Here is a 23,697-nt window from a genome sequence, read left to right on the forward strand (position 1 = left end):
TCTTCCTGAAGAGACTAACCTGGTACCAAATATCTTCCAAAATAAGCAGTAGCAGCTGGTTATGAAAACACAGAGAACCTGGAATTTTCATGGGCTTGCTCCCCCTGAAAATATATGACTATGCAACCTGTATCTGTACCACTAATTTGAACATATCCCAGGAGACGTCTGAGGACATCTAAACTACCAAATTGTCAGAATAATGCCCTTCTTGGTTTCAGATTGCAGAAGACCAGCACTTTTCTGACCCATTGCTGAGCATAGGGCAGAACCTGGCACAGTCCAGGAATCACTTCCAAGAGCAGCTTGGTTGTGGAAACCCTGCTGTGCAGGCTAAAAGGGTTTAACAATATGGAAAGATGTTGCTCTGTGCCAGATGACCTTAATACCAGTGAACGGGCATATTTCATTAGTTAATTCGTTTAAGGATTAATATTAGACTCTTATCTATGCCATCTTCTGCAAGCATTTTTTGTCTTGCAAACTCACCTGAACCAAGGTACCCCTAAAATTCAGAGCCAAGTCCATGTTTTTATTTTATGTCCCTTAGTAAGGGGTGTGAAATGACATAACCAACACTTAATGATTTTCAATTGACTCAAAGCGTGGGCATCTGCCTGAAAAAAACAAAGACCATCCCTCAAGGTTTCTCAGGATGGTAATTTCTATGCTCTCTTACACAGGGAATGACTGCTTCATTCCCCTCTATGCAGTGTGCAGGATTGGAATAGACACAGATGTTTCCCCTTGTTATTTATTGTCTCATAGCTGCCATCTGTTCAGTGCAGCCTCCCGTTGTCCGTCCACCAATACTTAGCTCATAAACTCTATGGACAAGTGCATCTTTTCGTCTCTAGGACGCTTGACCTAAAATTTCTGTGGCAATACAGATAAAATAATAATAGTAATTACAATGGTATAAATGCAGACTTCAGCTTTCAGAGGCAGGAAACAGAAAATTCGCATTGAATGTGCACATGTATTTGTATTCCTCTGAAATAATCTTTCTCAGATAGATGTATAGACACATAGTACCTAACAACATGCAGCAAGGCATTACTTTTTACAGAGGATTTTTGACAAGTCAAAAAATATCACTGGATTCCCTTGCAAGGAAGTGAGAGTGGAGAAAAAACCATCAGATTTCAGTGAACTAATGCTATTCACAATACCTGTCCAAGTTTTACAGGGGAAAAAAATCTACTCTCACCCAGACTATGCAAAATATAATTAGTGTAAACCATGCAAAATAATCTCAGAAGAAAAGTGAAACAAGGAACTTTTACTAACAAAGATTAATATTTTTTATTTTATCAATTATCACTCCAGAACAGACACAAATGACACTGACTACTACTATGACTCCAAGGAAATCACAATCTTTATTTTTGACAAAAACTTATGCATGTTCTATTTGCAAAATTTATAAATAGCAAGAACAGTAAAAGATCTCCTGGGAAAAAAAATGTTTCAGAGCATATACTCTACTTCATGCCAGCTCTAAAAAGGAGTATTTAAAAGACTTATCCAACTGATTAATCAAGTGGTTCAGTTGGATGGTCAAGGACTGTGAACAATGGTGACTGAGCTGATGCAATTCTCTGGAAAGTCAAGGGCTGGATGCTACATCACAGATGCTGTTACATGCTGGGACAGAGCTGCACTACTCCAGGGAGGGCTCTGGGATTCAGTGGGCAGACAGAGGATTTGTGAGCTTCTTGGTAGGACAGGAGAGTGTGGCTGAAGGTGAAGCACTAGCACAGGCTGCCCAGATTGGTGGTGAACGCCCCATGCTTGGAAACATCTATGTCCAGGCAGAACAGGACTCTGAGCAGCCTGGTGTCTCTGTTCTTTGCAGGGTTTTGGACTAGGTGATATTGAAAAGTTCCTTTCCAACACAAACTCCTGCACTATTTAAATGCCCTGCATGTCCGTAGACACGACACCTCTGCCAACCCTGGGGAGTGCAGCTCAGAGGAGGCAGAGCAGCATCCCTGCAGCCTCTGCAGGGCTGGAGCATGGTTTGTGCTCTGCTTGCAAAACCTGCCTGCTGACTGGAAAGGACACAGTGGGGACTGAGCACCACAGGGCAGAGCTGTGGGTCCCCAGGGTTCCCTTTGGGGCTGCTCACAGACATGTTCTCACTCAGACACGGGCGTGCAGGCTGAGCACACTCTAACCCTAAACCTACATATGGATGCAAAGCTGAAGGTCAAATCCCAAAGTCCTTAAACAGTCAAAATGTCCATGGAAACCAACATCATTTATTCCTGGGATGGTGAAGTGACCCATGCATGCAGAGAGGTGTCAATAGGTGTATTCATCATCCTAGAGCTGGTGGGAGCTGGTTCTGCCTTGGATGCTGGCGTAATTCATAGCATGTGGAGACCAGCCATGGAACACACGTTAAAAAACACGGTATTTTCTCCACTCAGAGTTGCAGAAAAAGTATGAGAGGGTATGCTAAATGACACTATAGAACAGAAGAGCCACAGGGAAACCATGGATTGGGCCTTCAAGGAGCAACTTCTGCATGAGAGCTGAAGGGAAGGAGCTCCAGGACCATGCCTGGAAGATGCTGTGTCAATGCTGCTTTTGGAACTATTACAGGTTACTGTGGTCACCTTCTGATGGGTGACTCATGGAGAATTACCATCAGGTTGTACTTTCCTTTTTCTTTTTCAGGGATCCCTTCAGTTTTCGCCACAGACTATCCTTCCTCTTCATCTTCTTCTCTACCATGGACAGTGAGGATTCTTTCTTTCGAATTTCCCTCACTAGTCTGTGAAAGACATCATCAATGTAGAAGCGGAGCGCAGCTGAGGTCTCAAAAAAGGAGCAGGAGTATTCCCTGGCTAAGCTCATTCCTTCTTCAGTTGAAACCTACAAAGAAAAGAAAATTCCATAAATATTGCCTAACGCACGAAACATAAATCTACATGAGAACATTTCAATATGTATGTAGTCTGACTTCTTTGATCCTGCAAATCACTGACCAGGAAAATAATCTGACAACACCTAAGAGAGAAGAATCAAGAGTGAAAGGATCAGGCTGGATTCATGATGTATTTGAACAGAGCAGATTGGCAATATTCATTTGCTCAGGTGTATTATGTCCCTAATTCTGATGCATCAAATTTTCAATGTATTTCCTTAGTACAGTAATGTCTTTAGTACAGTAATCCTGTAGTTTGACAGTGCTGGTACATTTATTCTACAGGCTGGAATGGATGACTAGAAAGACTTACACAGAATTAAGGCCCTAGAAAATCCTTGTTGAGCATTAATCTAATCCTGGAGGCGACTTGACTCTTTAAGCCCACCAGCTTTCGTACCTTAATATTTTTCAGTCACATTAATTTCTGAGCATGCCTTTGAGTGTTTTTGTCTTTGCAGGCCTGTAATCCCATCACTGAGCTCATACCTGAGCTGTATGAAGATCCAAAATCTATTTGCCTTTCAGCTCATCCTCCTTAAGTGGCCTTGTATACTTACTGCTCTTGTAGAACATGTGGGAAATGTGTCTGTATTTTGAGGAACTGTACGAGCCTAGAGGGAAGCAAGAGAGCTCTTTTCACTCGCCTGGCTTTTGAAGCAGTGATCATTTTTCTGAAATTTCCATTTTGGCTTCCTCTTGGCATTTGACCTGCCAGCCTGCTAAATGGAAGGGTGCTCAGTATGTTGATTAATGTGTTCTTCAAATAGAGCTTCAATGCTTATCATAAGGGCTGCCACTGCCTGCCACTTAAGGTGCTTTTTACACTTTGGGAGCTCATCCAGTTACAGGGAGCAAGTCCACAGCAAAACACAGAGCAAAACCTGTGAGCTTCTAAATGTTAACTTAGCTTCCCAGCCAATAGACTGTCCTTTCTTTTCAGTACTGGAACATAAATCTGAATAAATGAATTCTATGAATGACATGTGCGGTGTGTATTCAAATTCTAGGTCAGAAATGCCAGGCTTTGTTTTTATTTGCATTTGAATATCATGATTTATTCAAGTCCCTTTCCAAACATCCTTATAAAAAGGCAAAACAGTACTTCGAGACAGACTTGTGAAAGGCTACATAATAGGCTATGCAAAGTCTCAATTGCTACTGTCTACCACAAGACTCATCTCAGGGCTTTGTTTTTTGGGTTTTTTTGGGGTTTTTTTTGGTTTGTTTGTTTGTTTGTTTTTGTTGTTGTTTTGTTTGGCTTTGGTTTTGGTCTTTTTTTTCATGCACTTTCTAGTTTCATGCCATTTATATTTATTAGGGAAATAAACCCCTCTGACTCAAGACACAAACACATTCTCTCATACCTGCCATAAGGAAAATGCCCTTTATGATTTAATTATGACACCACATCATTGCATTTATTCCAACTATCTGTAAGGCTGGATATGGTGATAAAGAGGATTTGGGATGAAACAGGAAATCAGTTCATTCCAGCCTGGAGTTAAATCTGCACCAAGCATGTACCTGCACAACACAGACCACAGTATTCTCTACCATCACCTTTGCATTGAGTGACTCAAACTTTGTAACATTTGTAAGGATCAGTCCTCTACACTGCAGGTACAATCTTAATTTAATTAAGAATATTGTGAGGGTAAGCAGGGAGGTTGTATGCCAACCTGGATAATACTTACTGACACAATGAAAGATGGCTACCACTTTCCAACTGCTATAATTGCCAACCTTTTGCAAAAAGAGATGGGTAGCAATATGGTCCTTGTTTTTCTCTGGGCAGCTGTGTAAGCAAAATGCATGATTCAATATGTCTATTGGGCACCATTGAGAAATTGATTGTCTGGATAGAAGACTATTTTGGTTTATTTTGGACTTTATAATGATCTTTTTTCCCTTGTTATGCCTTGTTTGAGCTGAAGAAGGAACATATTTATTTCATTTTGTTAAAGGCATTGCAGTTCTGAGCAAGTGATTGCACAGAGCTGTAGTTTTAACTAAGATTTCATACATTCATTAGCTAAAAGGAAGAAAAAATCCACATAAACTGAAACATCCCTATGTTAAAGAATGGTAAGGTCGTAAATACAATTAGGGTGTCAGCACAATAATACTCAAATGTAAAAAAATTGCCCTTTCTTCTTCTCTGTGAATTTCTAGTTTTATCCCACTTTACTCCTCCTTTGTTGCACTTCTTCTTCCCTCTTTTTTCTTTATTTTCTAGGACTAAAACTGTGTTTTCTCCACCCTGCAAGTAAGAATAACTGCAGGGAAGACATGCTATGCTCTGTAATGAAACAAGACTGCTAAGAGCTATGAGAAATGGAGAATACTCAGGAGAATTAAATCATGCAGAAAAACTTCCTCCCAATCTCTTTGTGGCTGGAGGTTAGCAACTTGGCTAAATTTGTCTGTATTTCTATAAAAACCAACAAAAGTTTCGTTTTGGACTCCAGTTTCCTGCCAAATTACAGAGACAACATTAAAGTTATTAATGGCGATAGTTCATTTCAAAGCATGGTATTTTTCTTAAATCTTGCCCTCAGGAACTGATTAACTGCTTTGGTGAAATTTTATGAGCTAATTCAGCGTGAGGAGGACACCTGGCACAAACAATTTCAGGATGATTAGCTGATGTTTTTCAGCTTCAAGGCTGAAAACATAATTTTTTTAAATATAATGTTGTAATAATTATCATTACTGCTCCCAGCACCAGTAAATATATCTATAGTAATTTAACTAATCTTTTTGCTGATGAATCTGTAAATATAAAGAGGTGTCTAGAGGAGAAAGATACATTTTTCTCCTGGTTCATCATTCGGTCAAGAGGCTAGACACCTATGGAATGAGAAACAAGGGATAAAGCTTGATGAGGTGACTGAGGCCCACATAATTCCAGGGATTTGCCCTGTTCCCATCTTATTGTCAGTAGAGAAACTATATCATAGAAATCCATTCCAGACCTGCACAGCCTGGGGACTTGTTGACAAATTGCAGCTTCCATGGGTCTGTATCAGTGGAAGATATGATCTGTCAGTGTGACACGGACAGACAGGTCAGGGAGAGAGGTCATTCTATTGAATATATATCTGGGAAGCAGAGCTTTATATCCCATCCTTAGAGTAACCCTCCTTGATTGAATCTGGCATTGTTTCCAAGAGTATAATTCTGGTCATATTGATTCCAACTTAGCTCATTTCTGTGCTGGTAAACCTTAAGTAAGAAATGAAGGAGGAAGGTGGGTGTAGCAAACATAATGAAAAATGAAAATTAAAGAGCTGGCAGAACTTTCCTGAGTTTAATTCAAACTTTTAAAAACTATGATTGTCTGGGTGGGGTTTTGATCAGGGTTTACAGAAGAACTTGAAGCTTGAGCAAGCAATGAGCAAGATACCCCAAATCCATAAAATGGCAATGAAGCCTCATGTGTCAACCCCTGGAAAAGAGTGTTTCTTGTAAAGTGCATGATTCTGAGAGCCCATTTTGGCACATGTGAGTTGAGAGGGAAGATATACCTGTGACAACATATAGCTGAATCTTGGCTAGTAAAGATATGCCTGTTCCAACAGCATGGGGACTGTGACCAGCACATGGAATTATAGGCTGAATTTGGGAATTTCCCATCTCTGTGTAGCTGAGGGTAGCCAGAATAGCACAGCTTCATCCTGAGGGGAAGCACTCACCGACTACAAACCTCATTATGTAGCATTAGGATTCTGTTTGTGGCTTTTGCAAACCTCCCCTGGAAAATTACAAGTGAGATTAAATGCAACGCTGACAGCCTGCGAAACCCATGATGGATGAGCTGCCATCTTTAAGACAGCCAGTTCCCCACGAAGGTCAGCTCCTGCACAAAACCACCTGGGCTGGGTGGTGGGTGGGGAGGCACTGGCAATCATCAGCCCCCATGGGCAGAACATAAAAATACCTGAATACCTGTATCTGAGATGGAAAGTGCAGAGAAACTAAACAGATCAATAGTCTGCCTCTGCCCTTGGACTGTCATTAGCTGGAAAATCTCCATCAGGATCAGAGCATTTTATGTTCAGCTTTGTTAGCTCCCTTGGTCATGGCAGAAACAGAAGGATCCCAAAGTAGGTTTCACTGATGGAGACTGTATTATCAGAGTCAATATTTTCATCTTGGATGAGTTAGTGGGGGTCTTCAGGCAGGGAAGAAATTAATTTCCACCTGTGCATCTCATCTCTGCAGCAGCATGGTCTACTTCATTTGGTTTTTGAAGTTTTTCCCTCATAATTGGGATCTCCAGATTGCCATGCAGAGATCTGGAGGCTGCAGGTGGAGTGCTAAGGGTGGAAAGTATTCTCCTAAATTTTTTTTATTACAAATTTCTATCCTGGTAGTCATCATATACCTCAGTTACATAATTGTGGATAATTATATATCTAAAGGCCTTGTTCTACAATTATTTTTTTTCTGAAGTCACATGGTCTAGATCAGAGACAGAAGAGTACACATGTTGCTCAACAGTGTTCATCTAAATCCCACTGAGGCAAATAGGATTTCTCCTTTCTGTTGGTTTTGATCAGGATTTGCATTTCTGATAGGCAATAATTTGGGAGAGTTGTAATGAAAATATACTGAATAGGGAAGGAAGCATCATATTGAGCAGCCTTGTTTGCACCACGTAAGTAATAAAATGAATTGGAAAAGCCCTGAATAGGAGTAGGAAAAGTTCTGAATAATGTCCTGGAAAGATCCACATCTTTCCCATCATGTCTGGTGGATTTTTTTTTCTGTTTCTCAACAAGTCCCATTACAGAAAAGAACCAGGCACCAAGTTGTTTATTAGTACCTGGATATCAGTTTAGAGACAGGCAGGCAATCAGGAAAAGTCCACACATGTGTTTGGGTCCCTCCCCATCACAGCTCATTCCATCAGCACATCAGGACAAACACAATAACCTTTTGGGACAAGTGTAAACCCATAAAATGTTAGAGGAAAGAGCTGTGGAGACCAAAAGTATTCACAGTTTTCTCAGTCTCTAATAAGTAGCTTTGCCAAAAGAAGTAAAGTAATCCCATGGTTCCAGACAAAGAATGCCATCCCAGAAAACAAAATGGAAAAGAATGGATGTTGACTGACATGAGCAGTGATTTTCTTAATCCCAGCACTGACCACAGAGTTTATGCTTAAGACACTCACAGAGAGCAACTGTGAGTTTTCTCATCAATCATATAATCACAGAATCATTTATGTTGGAAAAGACCTCTGAGTTCGTCCAATCCACCCATTAATGCAACACTGCCAAATCCACCACTAAACTACGTTCTGAAGTGCCACATCTACAAGTTTTTTAACATTTTATGGGAACAGTGACTCCAATAGTGTCCTCAGCAGCCTGTTCCAGTGCCTGACCACCCTTTCAGCGAAGACATTTTTACTAATATCCAATCCAAACCTTCCCTGATGCAACTTGAGGACTTTTTTTCCCATTCTATGGCTTGTTATCCCAAACAGGGAAAACAGGGAAAAGCTCTTCATTTTGATGGATAGGACTGTGTCCAGCAAAGGTTGAGCTGACTGCCCCTATATTGCCAGCTGCCTTTCTTACAGCCAAAGGCATTCACTTTGAATCCTGTAAATATTTGAATCCTGTTTTGAGAAACATGCAGGCCAAACCACTAACCCAAGCACATATCCATTACATCTATGTAATTTGTCAGCTATTAATTTGTCCCTTGGACAAGCATTGCATCAACAGGCATGGTGGCAGAGACTTCCTGCAGGCTGGTATGAGGATCTCTCTGAGAGTCAAATGTTATTGTTCAGGTCACAGCTCAAACACTTGGCTATTACAGCACTGGCTAAGGTTGAAAGCATGAGAAAAAAAACCAGGAAAAATCAATCTTTCTGGACTCTTAAGACAAGCAGTGCTGTCGTTATTTGTTCACATAATACATGTCATGGAATATCTTTTTAAAAGAAAATAAAAAAGTGTTCCAAGGCCTTTTACCCTTCTTCTCTTTCTTCAGATCTTTACGCTTATAAGCTGCCTATCATATTCTTGCCACTGAGTGGTGACGTTTCTGAAAGAAGTGGAAAAACCAGGTTCAATTCAAAATCAATTCATTCTGAAAAAAATGTTGAAGGCTAGGGTTTGTGAGGAACCAGTGTGACCTTTTGTGGCCACAGATTCAATGTGGCTATGTTTCAGGTCTAAACATTGCACAGTAAATGCAAAAGTTAAGTGAAAATCCTTGTCATTACAACCTCCTGTTTCTATCTCCCTCAACATCAAACATTCTGCTTTCTTGAAGAATTTTAACTAAAAGTGAATTACTCAAAAGTATAATGTTGAAACCTTTTCTTCTGAAAACATAAACATTTTAACCATCATGTGTGGTCCCTGTCCCAAATGTATTCACTGGAGTTACCCATTTGATTTGGCCAGGATCCCACTGGAATTCACAACTAGTTGCGAATTCACAACTGGAATTCACAACTGGAATTCTCTGTCACAAACCAGCATTTTTCATCCAACCAAACTGTGCATCTTACTTTCTGCTCTAAATCCCTGGCCAGGAAACCCTCTTTTCACCAGCCTACACAGTTAATAAGTAACACAGTGCAGAAATGCAAAAGGAGAATTTCATTTCAACACCATTACTCTTAAATCCATTTGGAAATCTTCAGAAGTAGATGGACAAACCTCAGTCTGACTTCATGGCAGGAAATTCTGCAAGGTCAGTTTTGCTGACCTTCTAGACTACAAGACCACAGAATAAATAATTATCATGAAGGTGTTACAATTAATTATATTCCTCCTTCGCCTCCCCTTGCAAGACAGGTCTTATAAGAGTTTTCCATGTTTTCCTTTTGGCCTAGGTACTCTGTGATACTTTTTTGCTAGTTTCACATAACAGCATTTTTTGTGACCAGGACAGGATCTAGCATGAATGGCCGTGGATTTAGGCAGGATTAGCAGACTGGGGCAAGGAGAAGACAAATCTTTGCAGTGTGAATTTACGGCCAGAAGACCCTGATTGCCATGGAAATATAGCACATGGCCCAGCAATGCACATCTCATCCTCAGCTGCTCCAGTCTCTGAAGGAATCTCATTACAGGCACTCCGATATTCCTTCCCTTCCCCTCATAACCTGGACTTTGCTTTAGGAAGGAAGGAATGGACAGGAAGGAAAACGAAGTTTTAGTACTGCAGAAAATAATAGCATTGTCCAGTGATTTTGTAATGTGGTTTGTGTCTAGATTTTAGTAGAGGGGGGGTGGAGAGTAGGGGATTGTAAAATTAATTTGCTGTTTTTTTTTTTTTTAAGGGAAAATCATTTAATAGTCTTGACCAAAAAAAAAAAAAATAGACAAAACCAGAGAGATTGATCTGGCCCAAATTAGATACTTCTCACCTGGTTAGTCATTCAGGTGTGACATGAATCACAGCTTAAAGTCTGTTCTGAGCCAGGAAGAAACATGTTCTTATTTGATCCAATGGAACTGCAAATTATTTGGGGTTGTGAAAGTAATCTGATGCAGCATCACTGAACACTTGTTCTTATGCAATTCCCTATTGACCCTGGTTAGATTAGACTGACATTTTCTGTGACTGCTGCAGTAATTTCTACACCCTTACAGGAAAACCCTAAGCTAATACCAGCTATTTTAAAAATATATCTCTCATGCATTTTCCTATGTAAAAAAAATCTAGATTCAATTTACGTTTGAATAATTTCTGCAGGTTTTTATAATCTTTCTTTTTATGAGGATTACTGATATCTGTCTAGTCTTTCTCTTCTTTTTGGAATTTTATTATTTTTTCACATTTTAGATCCAGAATATTCTTGTGACATAGAAGATGTTCCTCCAGGTAATTTCATTTCTGCTTTAGGCAAATGTTTGCGAAAAAGATAAACATTCTTGATGCAGTTGCTTAGCTGCAAAGCCAGCAAAGCAAATATTTTCGACTACTGTTTCCAACTTGTAACTTCATTATTTCACAGATATAATGCTAAATAACTGAATCAATACCTCATTTCATGTAAGAATCACTATGGAATCAGGGTGCTGTCTGAAGGTTAGACTTTGAAGTTGTTCTTCTCTACTACAGACTGTACTCTTTTGACTTTATCTTGTCAAAAGCATGACTGATGAGTGGGTTAAAGCATCTTTACATCAGGAAATGTTTTTAAAGAGATGGCCTTAGGATCTGACTGAATTGGATACTCAAAGCCACATGATCTTGCATCAGTCAGCAATAGCTCTGGGTCTAATTTGAAGAGAATGTGGAAGTGCTAAATCCTTAGCATCAGTCTTCAAGATGAATAAGTTCAGGTCAATTGCTCAAAGCATTTTTCAGAGATCTGACAATTTTCTAAATTGTCCATCATCTTTAAAAGTTCTTTGATTGCAACGCTCAGCTGAAGACATAGATGGCCATAAGATGGTTGTGAAAAGCAGACATTTCTACATCAATTTCTCATGGATATCCACTGATTTTTGTAAGGGGAAAAAAAATCTAGGAATTGTGGTGACATTTTCACAAGAAATGAAATTCTCCTCAATTTTTTTTAAGTAACAACAACAAATATATCAATTATCATCTGCTCACTGCAGATGGTTGTTTAAAAAAATTACATGTAAAAGGAGCTGCAAATGTACATTTTAGACTTTCTTTTAAGCAAATGGAAAATTAGTGGTGTTCAACTCTTGTTTTACCACTGTTAGTGATTTCTATTGCTTTGTGAGCACAAATTAACTATCAGTCCAGTGGAGACAGCCTCCATATCTTTTGCCTATCTGTTTACCTCAGTAAGGTATTTTCATTTATGTGCTTGGTATTAAATTTCCACTTGACACTCAAATTCAGTTCTTCATCAGGACACAGGCACTGACCATACTAGGGACTGAGCAAATAAACTTAATTCTTGGTAACCTTTGCAAATCTCCCCAATACTATATTACTTTGTCTCTAACAGCAATATTTTATCCTGAGAACACTCAACCGACATGAGATGACTAGTCAATACAGAAGGAGTGAGTTAAGAAGTGAAGACCAGGACTCTGCTTTCAGTGTTCTATTTTTCTCTGCTGAAGACAGATTCCAGAAATCTGAAGGGAACCAGAAAGAAATCTGGAGAGCTAAATGCAAATCAAGGAAGAAGCAGAAAAAGGTATATATTTATTTGTGCATGTTTACACATATGGCTGCAAAAAAGAACGGTAAATTAAGGAGAAAAACACCTCACAACCAAACAAAAATATTACTGATTCACAGAACTGGAACAATCTCCTGAGCCAAAGTAGCCAAAGATTGTGTTTTGCTAAATGTCTCTTTTTAGATACATGGACAGAATACTGGAATTAAGCTCTGAAAATTGCCTTTTGCCTAAGCTGAATATGAGTTTGCAACACTGGAATAAAAGGGTCATGAAAATGTGTTCCAAGTGCAGTAAAGAATGTTGTTTGTCCTAGCAGCACACATTGCTTCGCACCATTTTTGAGTGCAGCGCACATTTATTCTGGTTGTACAGTTTTCACATCTAAACATACACTCAGATCCAGACTGCAGGCAGACAGGGAACACCGTCTTAAGTTTCTGGCAGAGAAAATTGCAAGAAATCTCTCCTTCCTCCTTTCATCTCCATGCAGTTGTGGTCTGCTGAGATTCAGGAATTCTGTCCAGGCTGCTGAAGTGAGCATTTGACTGAAGGAAGGCAGAGGAAGAATTTATAATGGATTTATAAAGATTTGGACTGCAATGGAATTTTTTTTCAGGAATCATTTGGTGAAGCAAGCACGTGTTGAAATATATGAGGTATCCAAGTGTCTTATGCATAATCTACAGAATAATGTTTCACGCTTCCATCTTTTACTTGAGTTACTTTTTAAAGAAAAATATTAATCATGCAAAGAGAAGAGGATTTACTTGAGATGTTTTTCAAAGAAAAAGTTACTGGATGCAATGAGAGGGAAATGATATGTCAGAAAATGGGAGTGGTGTATCACTGTGGTTGTTTTTCCTGGAATATGTGATTAATTTTGAGGGTTTAGTAAATTTGAAGTTTATTAGGAAGGTTTGTCAAACAATCTCATTACAGGAAATATTGCAGAGTATCTTTATTAAACTAATGGCATTGATCTTCCCCATGTCAATATTAATTCAGGGAAAACTTTACACTTTTGCAGAATATGAACTGATTGAAAAAAATAATGGGAGTTTCAGGGAGCCTTTTTTTTTCAACTCCTTTCCAGTGTGCTAAAAGGAGGGCTTCATGGATGAGCAGATTATTTTTACTTGGTCAGAGGAACACTTAAAGTGAGAGACCCATGAAACAGGAATCTTAAAACAGGAATGACAGCTGAATAAAGAGGATTTAGTTTCATCATGTGTTGTGATCTGCCACGTGGACAATGCATAACAAAAACTTGAGTCTGGAGAGCTGCATATGAAGGGGGTAACAAGGAGAAATGAGCGTGCAGAGGGAGAAAAATTAAAAATCTTAAATGGCCAGTGGGTAGGAAGAGCTGTAAGAACACATTTAGCTAATTAGACATAACAAGTTCTCTTATTGCCTGCTAACCTCACTCAAATTACCTCATTTTTGCTGGAGGCTAAGATCATGGACTTGGGTGGTTTCCGTGGTAACTTGTCCATGCATCTGTGGTTAACTTGTCCTGTTGGCAAGCTCCCTGTCCAGAGGGCACTTTCTGTGGATAACCCTTCCATGGTTCCAGTCCATGGACTTTGATTTGTAATTAAGACTGACCACCCCAGCTAGCAGCTGGCAGAATATTAATTTAGTGTAATAGCCCCAAACTTGCTTACTTACATCTCCAAGACATGTTGGATTCTTTACTAACAGAAACTTAAGCAATGGTGATGCTTGGGGGTTATGAGTAGAGTTCGTTCTAGAATTTTAATGTATTTTTTTCTGAAGCTACAAGGACTCCTCATTTTGTTGTTGCCTCAAAGGAAAGGATATAATAAACAGAGAAGAGGGAAGCAAAAGTGTGAAGGTGGAAGGGTGGCGGAGGGGAGGAAGACAGATTACATCTTTATTATGCTAGCTTGAGGGTAGAATGAGAAAATAGAGTCTTAACAAACAAAATGGAAGAAATTCCTTGCTAGAAGCATCTGTTTAACCTCTTCTATCCATGATGTATCCTTCCAATTATGCAGATACTCCTGATGTATAAAAGCTGCTATGTTAATACACCCTGTGAGCTCAAATCATGATCATAACTGATAAACTCGTATTCTTACCCAGAAAAACAGACTTTTCGGCCCACTACTGACAAAGCTGTAGCTCTGTTTACCCAGCAGCACGTGTGAATATGCATCTACACACACAAACACACACAGACAGCAAATGCCTCTGAGATCAGGTCAAGCCTCTCCGTTACACCTGGCAGAAAAGGTTGACCTAACAGCAAAACTTGGATGTGGATGCTGACAAAAAAACATTCTAAGGAGTCCCTTCAGTACTGGGAGGCATTCAGCATCAGCTTCTCTGCAGATTAGAAAAGGATTCTGACATTTATTTTTTTTCCCATGTTTCATGCAGCTGATTCATTCCAAACCTTCAGTCTGGCCAAACTCTGGAAATGGCAATGAAAAGGTGAAAATACAGAATGTGTCAAAGCTGCAAGCCAGGATGCCCTTTTCTCAAGGTTTTCCAGAAAATTTTTAAGGGGAAAAATGGTGGACTGTAACCAGCCAAGTGAACCACTGCATCCACACCCCTCCATAGGGAAAAGAGTGAAAATGGCAAAAAAGGTTGAAAATGAAAAACAGGAAACAGGTAACACAGAAGATACAATAAATACATAAATAACACTAGGAGAATAATACATTAAGTTGTATATTCAAATAATACATTAAAATATAAATAGTATTAAGGGTGAGGGGAAAAAGAAATGGTTTCTCAGGAGAAATTTGATCTGGCTGATTAAATACCAGTATCTGATCAGATACTGGTACTTAATCAGCCAGATCACTGATAATCACTGATAATCACGGTGACTGTTTCATAAATCTGGAACTTGTGCAGGTTGACTTCCATGCCTGAACAAGCAACACCACAGCTCAGATTATGGAGTGAAAATCTCAGAATCATCATGGAATGGTTTGGGTTGGAAGGGACTGAAAAGATCACTTTGTTCCAACCCCTGCCACAGGCAAGACACTTTCCACTAGACCAGGTTGGTCCAAGACCATCAACCCTTTTTTTGATGCCGCCCAGGACACATTTGGGACTTTCTGGGCTGCCAGTGCACGTGGCTGGATCATGTGCAGCTTCTAATCAACCAACACCCCTGAGTCCTTCTCCCCAGGGCTGCTCCCCATCCATTTTCTGCTCGGCCTGTATTTCTGTGTTGGATTACTCCTGACCCTTGGCCTTGTGGAACTCCATTGTCGCTGTTGAGCCGCTAGCAGAGTAAAGAAGCACCAGTTCTCAGTGGCAAGAAGGAAAGACCTTTATTGTTTTGATTTCATCATATAAATAGAGTTTTCAAAGGTCACTCAGATTGGTCAGTCAGAAACCTCCCCCTAGGCCTGATTGGCGAGGCCTGCACCGTCCAAGTCTTGGGACACTGTTCCAATAACATCCAAACTTTATCTTTATTTATAAAACACAAAAACAATTCTCATGGGAAAAGCCTGTGCTAGCCACACTCCATGAGTTTCACACAGTCCCAGCTCTCCAGCCTGTCCAGGTCCCTCTGGATGGAATCCCTTCCCTCCAGTGTGTGACCACACAGCTTGGTGTCAACAACAGAGTTGTAACATTCAGGTAGGACAATGACAAAGATAGACAATAGCTCATTTTTTTTTTTCTCAGGAAGCTTGCTTACTTTTTCTTTATTTTCTTAAACACATAAATGAACCTAGATTTGGGGGAATAAAATTGCTGGTGCTAAAAATCAACAGCTGGTGAAAAACACTAAGTGCTTGAAGCCTTAACAGTTTCTGTCACTACCAATTCAGGACATGTTATCACCCCACTATTTTTTTTACCTCTAGAAATAAAATAAGTGTTATTAAATGGTTTGGAAAATGACAACTGCCTGCGGTAAAGTTTTGTTGTATGTGGTGAAAGGAATATTAATAAGAGTATAGGTAGAATACCTTTGAGAAAAAGATGTGCAAAAGTAAATGTAGATTCTGTTTCAGAAAGAAGAAGCAGTTGCTATGGTTGACACGAATTTTTCAAGGTGGAATTAAATATTTTCCACTAAAAGCTGAATAGAAATCAGAGAATTATAGAATAGTTTTATGTGGAAGAAATCTCTGTACGTCGTCTCGTGCAAACTCCTGCTCATAGTAGGTCCATCAGAGACAGATCATCCATGTCATGTACAGCCAAGTTTTGAACTCCTTTCTCCTATAGAATCCCACAGTCTTTCTGGGGGCATTTTCCACTGGCTGATGACTCTTATTGTGAAAAAAACAAACAAAACCTAAAAAACAACCCTCATACTTAATCAGATTTTCTTGTCCTGCAATTTTTTTTCCTCATCGTTCCATTGTGCATCTCCAAGAAAAAATCTGGTTTTGTCTTCATTCTAAGATGAATGAGGTTCCCTTCAATTCATCAGGCTGAACAAATCCACAAGCTCAGATCTCTCGTTCTTTTCTGTTCCTTTTTTGTGCTTTACTCCAAGACCATCCTGGGGACTTCTGGAGCTTACTGCAGTAACTCAAATTATTTCTTGAACTATAAAGCCCTAAACAGGCACAGTACTTCAGATACACTTGTTTGGCTACAAGAACATTGTGTGAGGTTGATATGAAAACATTCTTAGAGTGAAAGAAAACATAATCCACTTTTATCCACTGAGTCACTCATCTGGTCATGAAGACCATCATGGGACTCAGGTTCTCAGACATGATTTTCCCTTTGTAAATCCGTGTTAGATGTTCCCAGGCACTTTCTCATCCTTCATGTGCCTGGACATGGCATTTTGGTAGGGTCTGCTTCCTAAACACATCATCCTTTTCTTCTAAAGGAACAGATCCTGAAAACATTTATCAGAGCAATTGATTTAACTTTAAACTACTTAGGTAAACTGAGTATACACTCACCAGCTGAGACCCTTCAAACTCACTGAAGCTTCTTTCAAGGCTGCTCAAATGCTCAAGCCTGTTCAAGTGTGCATGAAAATGTAACTGATGGGTCAAGATGAGCATAATAACAGCTATCTTTGTCCCATGTAAGTAAATACAAGCAAAAGTTTATATAAATTAAACATTTTGGGTCACAACCCGAGTTTTTGCACCTGCTGGATTTCTGCTTTACCTCTTTCTGGGTTTGCTTTTATTTTTCTAACCACTTTTCATGCTTTAAAAACTTGAGGGCAGGCCTTGATAACATGAGAAAGAAGACCTCCCAGTCTAAGACATAGAAAAAGAGACTAGACACACTCAACTTTCCTGCTATATGGACAAGAACAGATAAAGCAAAATCACTGAAGTAAATGAAAAAAATTCTGTTGCACCTTAGTTCAGATCCTAAAGAAACAGCCTGGTAACAAGAAGTGATCCATCTCTGAGCAGGTGTTGTACATGTATATACTAAATATAAACCAGTAGGAACACGGGGACAGTGAAAGAAGGGAACAACTTAGACCACAGATGGCTAAAAATTATCCAAGAGAATATTTGTGTTTTATCCAGAATAACTGCACCTTTTCGTCATATATAGCTCAGGACACTGAGATCTACCCACAGAAAAAAAACAAACAAACAGTGGTTTGGCTTTGTTTTCCTATGTAGATTTGACATTTATGGCAATGGTTATTTTTCTCTGATGTCTCTGGTGAAAGATAAATGATTTTGATCTACATCCACTGTTCAATACCACTTTCATTCTGGAACACAACTGAACTTTGGACTCTCTAATGTGATGGAGGGACACACTGCAGACTGCAAAAAAAGCTGTACCCATGGGATGAGAAAGTAGCTTATATTAAAATTCCACTACAGGTCATCCACAGAAGAATTTAAGAGTTTTCAATTTCTTTGTTCTTTGAGGGATTAGGTGGCTGATGTTGACTCACTTCCTTTTCAGTTACTAGTGTTCCCTGTATTGGTAAGCCAGGCAGTTCTGTGAAATCAATAAGGCTACTCATAGAAAATACAAATGTTAAATTCTGCCCATCAGTTTTATAAGTTCTCTTGTCTTGGGTAAGGGTCCTTTGAGCTTTATTGGGTGCAGCCCGAAAAAAAGGTTTTCTAAGCTGGTTGTCTGACATTCTTCCTACTGGAGAGGAGAGGAGAGGAGAGGAGAGGAGAGGAGAGGAGAGGAGAGAAGAGAAGAGAAGAGAAGAGAAGAGAAGAGAAGAGAAGAGAAGAGAAGAGAAGAGAAGAGAAGAGAAGAGAAGAGATGTTTGTTCTCCATTTAATTCTCAGTGAACCATGTCCTGGAGGTTCTGTACTGCCATGAGTTGCTCAGTAATATGGCCAAACTTCCAGGCAAAATGTGTTCCTTGCCAGGAAACCACCATTGATATTTCTCCATCATTGTCCTTTATTTTAAAGGGTTCCTCCCTTCGACTCTTTATGTTCTTTTGTTTCTTATCAGCATATGCCTGTACTTTTTTCACACATCTACTTTCATTTATCCAGGCTAAAGAAATTAAATTGTCTCTAATTTTCTCTGATAGGACCAGCCTGATACACATGCTCTGCATCTGTTCCAATTTGAACTTGCCATCATCATCCATAAGCAACAACACTTAATCTTAACTGAGTTTTCACTTCTATCTTTTATAATATCTCCAATGCTTCCATGTCCTTCACAAAAAAATCACTTCGAACACCTCTTGAAATGACATTTATTTTATGCACAATTTCATGATGTTTGTAGTTTATAATCACCCTGCAAGTGGCTGATATATCCAAGATTTCTCTCCTGCCTCCCAGTTGATATGTTATAGTAAACAGCCTTACTATTAGTCCTTAAGGACATGGCCTTGCACTTTTTACAATTGCATTTAATTCCACTTCTATCACTCCTCTGGGTCACACAGCTTTTCCTCTACAATAATCCTGTCTCTTCTAGATGGAAAATGTTCCCACTTTGTGTTATCAGCAAATTGTCAGAACGCTGCCGCATTTTTATGCCTAGGCCATTAAAAAAAAAAGTTAAAGATCAGCAAATTGAAGGGTAATGCCTAAGATTTTTAGGGCTAGATCCAGCTCCAACTAGTGGGGTCAGAACCAAATCCCCCCTTTCTAAAACGTTACTTAAATTTAAGAGTTTGTGTGGTTTTATATGAGTGTAATCCAGCTGTCATAATTTTTTTGCCAGTAAATCACCCGTTTCTGTTGGCCCATCTCAACTAACCCATCTGTTCCGGTTGTGCAGAACATAGTGGAGAAAAGGCTGATTTATGAAATGCTGGATGGCTGTCCCTATTTTTATTAATGTGTGATTATAACTTCCCGGCTACATTGAGTGAAAATAGTCTAATGGCATCGCTTTCCATGCGAAAATACCGAGTTGACAGAGACTAAATGCTCGATGGCAAGGAGCCATAAAGCTGTGCTGCTCCAGACACCCCACTCCGAGAATAGCCCTCCATTTGGCCCCCAGCACTATGGGGGGCCCTGGTTCATGACCCACACTGGTCAGCAGTGCAGCTTTAATTCCAATAATCCAATGCCTTGAGGCTCCTCTATGAATTAACTGCACAGGCTTGCCATTTTTTGGAGATGGGGATGGAGCAGATGGGGAGTCAGAGAGGCCAAACTGCTGAAAATCAGTGATAAGGGGGGGTGGGGGAAGGAAAGGAGGGGGAAAAAAAAAAAGCCATGAAAGACAACCCTGTAGTTTGTGTGCTTTGCATTGCCACCTGCCAACCCCAGGCCTTCTGGTCTCCTCTCAGTGAACCGTAGAGGCAGCAGTTGGAAAGATCAGATATACGCTCAGGGCAATCTGTCAGAAACAACTCTGTCACATTCCCCAGCACTAAAACCCACGGAAAGGAAATCTGTGTGTTTAAAGCTGCAACTGCCCCATATATGTGAGAAGCAGTCATTTAACGCAGAAGAAAATCCCTGAACGCTGGTCCTGTCCTGACTTTTTTTTAATTTTTTTTTTAACATCAGTAAAATATTAGCTTTTTTTTTTTTTTATCTCCCTTAAGCGTCTGTACCATATTTGTTTGCCTCTGGCAACACAGTTGTAATGTTATTCTCGTGAGACTACACTGAATTCCATTATACAATGAATGAATTAAAAAATGGCAGAAAAACCCAACAGATAAATCCAACAGTTATCATTTAAGTTATTTAAATATATTATTTTTCCATGTTTTGTCACACTGTCAGGCTTATTTGGACCACTGTTTAACTACACTTTGTTTTTGCTAAGACATAAGATAAATAAATAATGTGAGGGTTGTTTTTTTTTTCTTAAACTAAATGCTGGGCTATTTTTAAAGGTATATTTAAGAATGTGTAGACTGTCCTTGAAGAGAAAAAAATTTGTGAGCAACTTTCTAGCATTCTTTTTTGTTCTAGAACACTTCCATATACCACATAGAATATGCTGTATGGCACATCTCCTTTCATGCTCAGAGCACTCTGAGGATATCAAATTAAGTTTTATATCAACCTGTTATATGATGTGGTCTTATAATACCTGTCAAACCTAATGATAAGTATACAAAACATGTTTGAATAATGAGGATTAGACAGAAGGAAACAAAATATTTTTCGATGTATACTATCATCCTGAAAAATTAAATTAATAATCCGTATTAAATTGAGCACTCCAGCAGCAATGGTGCAGTGCACAGGACTATGTCACTTCTGTTTATCTGTATAGTTAGTGGAATCCCCATCTTTATATTTAGACCTTGGGTTGGATGTCTTCTCTACCTTTCCATGTACTAAGTGGGGTATTGGAGTATTTTCTTCTCATTCAAACCTCGTTTTGCATGGGTCACCCACAGGAATAAACTTGGCATTTCATCTGAGTCTCTACAATGAAAACACCATGCTCGGGCAGAATTTGGCAAAGCTGGGCAGGTTTTCTTGGAGGGAATATAGGAATTATAATGAGGTCAGGGCTGAAATGTACAAGGCTCTATGTCAGAATGTTTTCACAGCCTTTCTGCAAACTATGCTGGAGTGTGCTGGGGATGGTTCAGTGAGTTTCAGTGCTTCTGTGATGCCTAAATATAGTCACATCTTTTGAAAGGTAAATTTAAAAACCATCACACAAACAGTGTAGCCTCTTTGGCAGTCCTTGCTACACAGCATTGTTCCATGGTGCCCAGAGATTCAAAAATGTACTGATTGACCACACCGTCTAATATAGTCTCAGTAATATAATTTCTTTCATTTTGTGCTAGAAAGCAGCAGATTGTTAAAACAATTACCAAGTCTAGCCGTTCTTCAGAAAATACCACAGCTTCTGAATTATGTAGTTTCCCTCAAATTTTTGCAAGGTGACTGCAGCTCTGTGAGAATATCAGTTTCTGGTCATTACTGAAGCAAATTTAACAAACATTTTGAAAGTGTTTTTTTCCTTTATTTATTTATTTATTTTCATGTCTTGGCTAATACTTTCAAAACTGACTCTCGAGTATATCAGTTCTTTAACTGGTGAACCTCTGACTCGTCCTAATTTTCAAAGGCCAGGTTCAACTGCCTTTTCTAGATAGAAGATGGTTTCTAAGTATTCCCTGAGAAATATATCTCAAAATCTATTGTGCATGGATTTTTTTTCTCTCATTTACTCATCGCTGACTTAACTTTACTCTCACTACAATTGTATTATTGACCTTTAATACTTAGGGCGAGGCCAACAAGAGGTGTTTTTGAAAATCAAGCCACATATCACACATACATCATCATCAGAGTCACTTTGAAATCAATGACAGTCATCAGTCACCCACAGAAAACCTAATCAACCAGCCAAAGGTCAAAAAGACACTCGAACTTATTTGTCTGTGTGGTGTCATGCATATTATTGAAAAATACAATAAAATTAAGCGATTAGGTAGCAATATTCAGTCTTTTATCAGAAAATGTTTAATCTTTACAGTATTTTCTTTTTATTTTGTGCAGTCTTTGTGATGGATTAAGCTGAAGAGTGTTTTCAATGACCTGTTCTCCCCCTCACCCCACCCCTCTTTTCACATATTAGTAGGCATGCAGCACTAGAAAAAAAAGAGAAGTAGACTATTTTGGAGGTAATGCAGATCATATCTGGCTCTGGTTAGTTCTCCTAACATATAAATATGTCACACTCCATTTCCCATTGCAAGTAATTGTGCTTATCAGATAAAGCAGTCATCAAAAGGTGCTTTATGAACCATTGTGCTTATAGAAAGCAAGCTGCTGCTTTGTTGCTGAAAAAACCAAAAATTATCCATTTTATATGGCGTGTCAGAGTAAGTTTCTTAACAGTCTGTAGATCTGCTTCCTAAGACTTGCAGATACCTCCCTCACAGTAAAATCCTCTCTCCTACAAAGAAAAATGTAGTAAATTTTGACCTCTCTGACTTGTGCTTGCAGCAATAACAATAATGATCCCAGTTAGGAGCTCTTTCCACTGAGACACTTTGATGGTTTGGACTCATTAAGCCTCAGATTGAACCTATTTATTTACTATAGGGTGCCTCTATTCAAAGATTAAGAAACACAGGTGCCAACAAATATATAACCTGTTTCAGTATTTTTCTCATTAACAGACTCTCAAATGCACATTATGTGTAGACATAATAATATATGATATTTTCAGGCTTTAAAGTACAATTAAATAGTCAGACCTCCTTCAGAGTAACATAAAGGCTCCATGGTTTCATTTCTACACTTACACCTCAGTACTTGGCAAAGAAGGAGGAAGATTTGAAGTTTCTGGGGTGGCACACTGCAGTGGTCAAGCACTGCAGAAAAGGTTGAGCCTCTTCTCAAGTAGGCCTGGGCTTTAACTGCAATTTAATTCACTTTCCAGGCATTGCTGCTTGTTTCAATGCTGGCTGTAGCAAGGATTTTGCCCACATCTCTATTTCCCCTGGGGTATTTAAACTCAGAAAGCAAGCCACCCCCCAACCTTCTGTTTAATAAGGCAAACAGACTGAGATCTTTTAAGTCTCTCATGGTAATGTGTGTCCTGCAGGCCTCATCCCTGGGATGATGATATATATTTTATGAAATGAAAAAAAAAAGAACTCTTTTTTTTTTTCCCTGAACCATTCTGGTTCAATGCAGTTTGATGTAGAAACTGTTCTAGCAGTCAAAAAATGCCAGGATCAGAGTAGTACTGGAAAACTGAGCTAAGGACAGCTCAATTCCAAACCTAAGTACAATGTGAAAATGTGTAAATCTCTTACTGAAGCAGTGTCTGGAGACTGAGCCAGCGTTATTCTGGGTTTCATACTCCATAACCAGACACAACCTAGACATTGGCCAACTTAGTCTGCAGAGGCCAAAGAAAAGAAAGGAAAGCTAGAAAAAGACACACAGACAAAAAGTGTCCAGCTTGATTCACAGAAAAAGGTCTATATGAAGGCAGAGAACATAAAAATCTGACTTCTTGTTGAGTGACTTCTTCTCCTGACTTCTTGTGGAGTGCCCCACCTGCTTCCATATTGTTTTAAATTAATTTATAACTGTGTTCTATAAACACTGATGCCTGAGATCAAGATCTCTTTAGTTCAGTCACTGTGCATTTGGGCATTTGGCCCTTTGGGTTTTTCTAGTGCATGTGTCTGATTTTGCTCTCAGAACAGCTGCCTTTCATCTTGGCTATA

General features: G+C 39.2%; 1 protein-coding gene across 1 annotated transcript in view; it reads right to left on the reverse strand.

Moving 5' to 3' along the window:
- Positions 1-1,844: 1,844 nt before the first annotated feature.
- The window catches only part of RIT2 (Ras like without CAAX 2), a 171,741-nt gene continuing 149,888 nt past the window's right edge, over positions 1,845-23,697 (reverse strand). Inside the window, exon 5 of the mRNA XM_085042826.1 lies at positions 1,845-2,883. Within this exon, the coding sequence (XP_084898952.1) occupies positions 2,656-2,883 (228 nt within the window). The 3' untranslated portion in view covers positions 1,845-2,655. The remainder of the gene's footprint in view (positions 2,884-23,697) is intronic.

Source organism: Lichenostomus cassidix, chromosome Z, assembly GCF_008360975.1.
Source record: "Lichenostomus cassidix isolate B80296 chromosome Z, HeHo_3.0, whole genome shotgun sequence".
NCBI classification, from domain to species: domain Eukaryota; kingdom Metazoa; phylum Chordata; class Aves; order Passeriformes; family Meliphagidae; genus Lichenostomus; species Lichenostomus cassidix.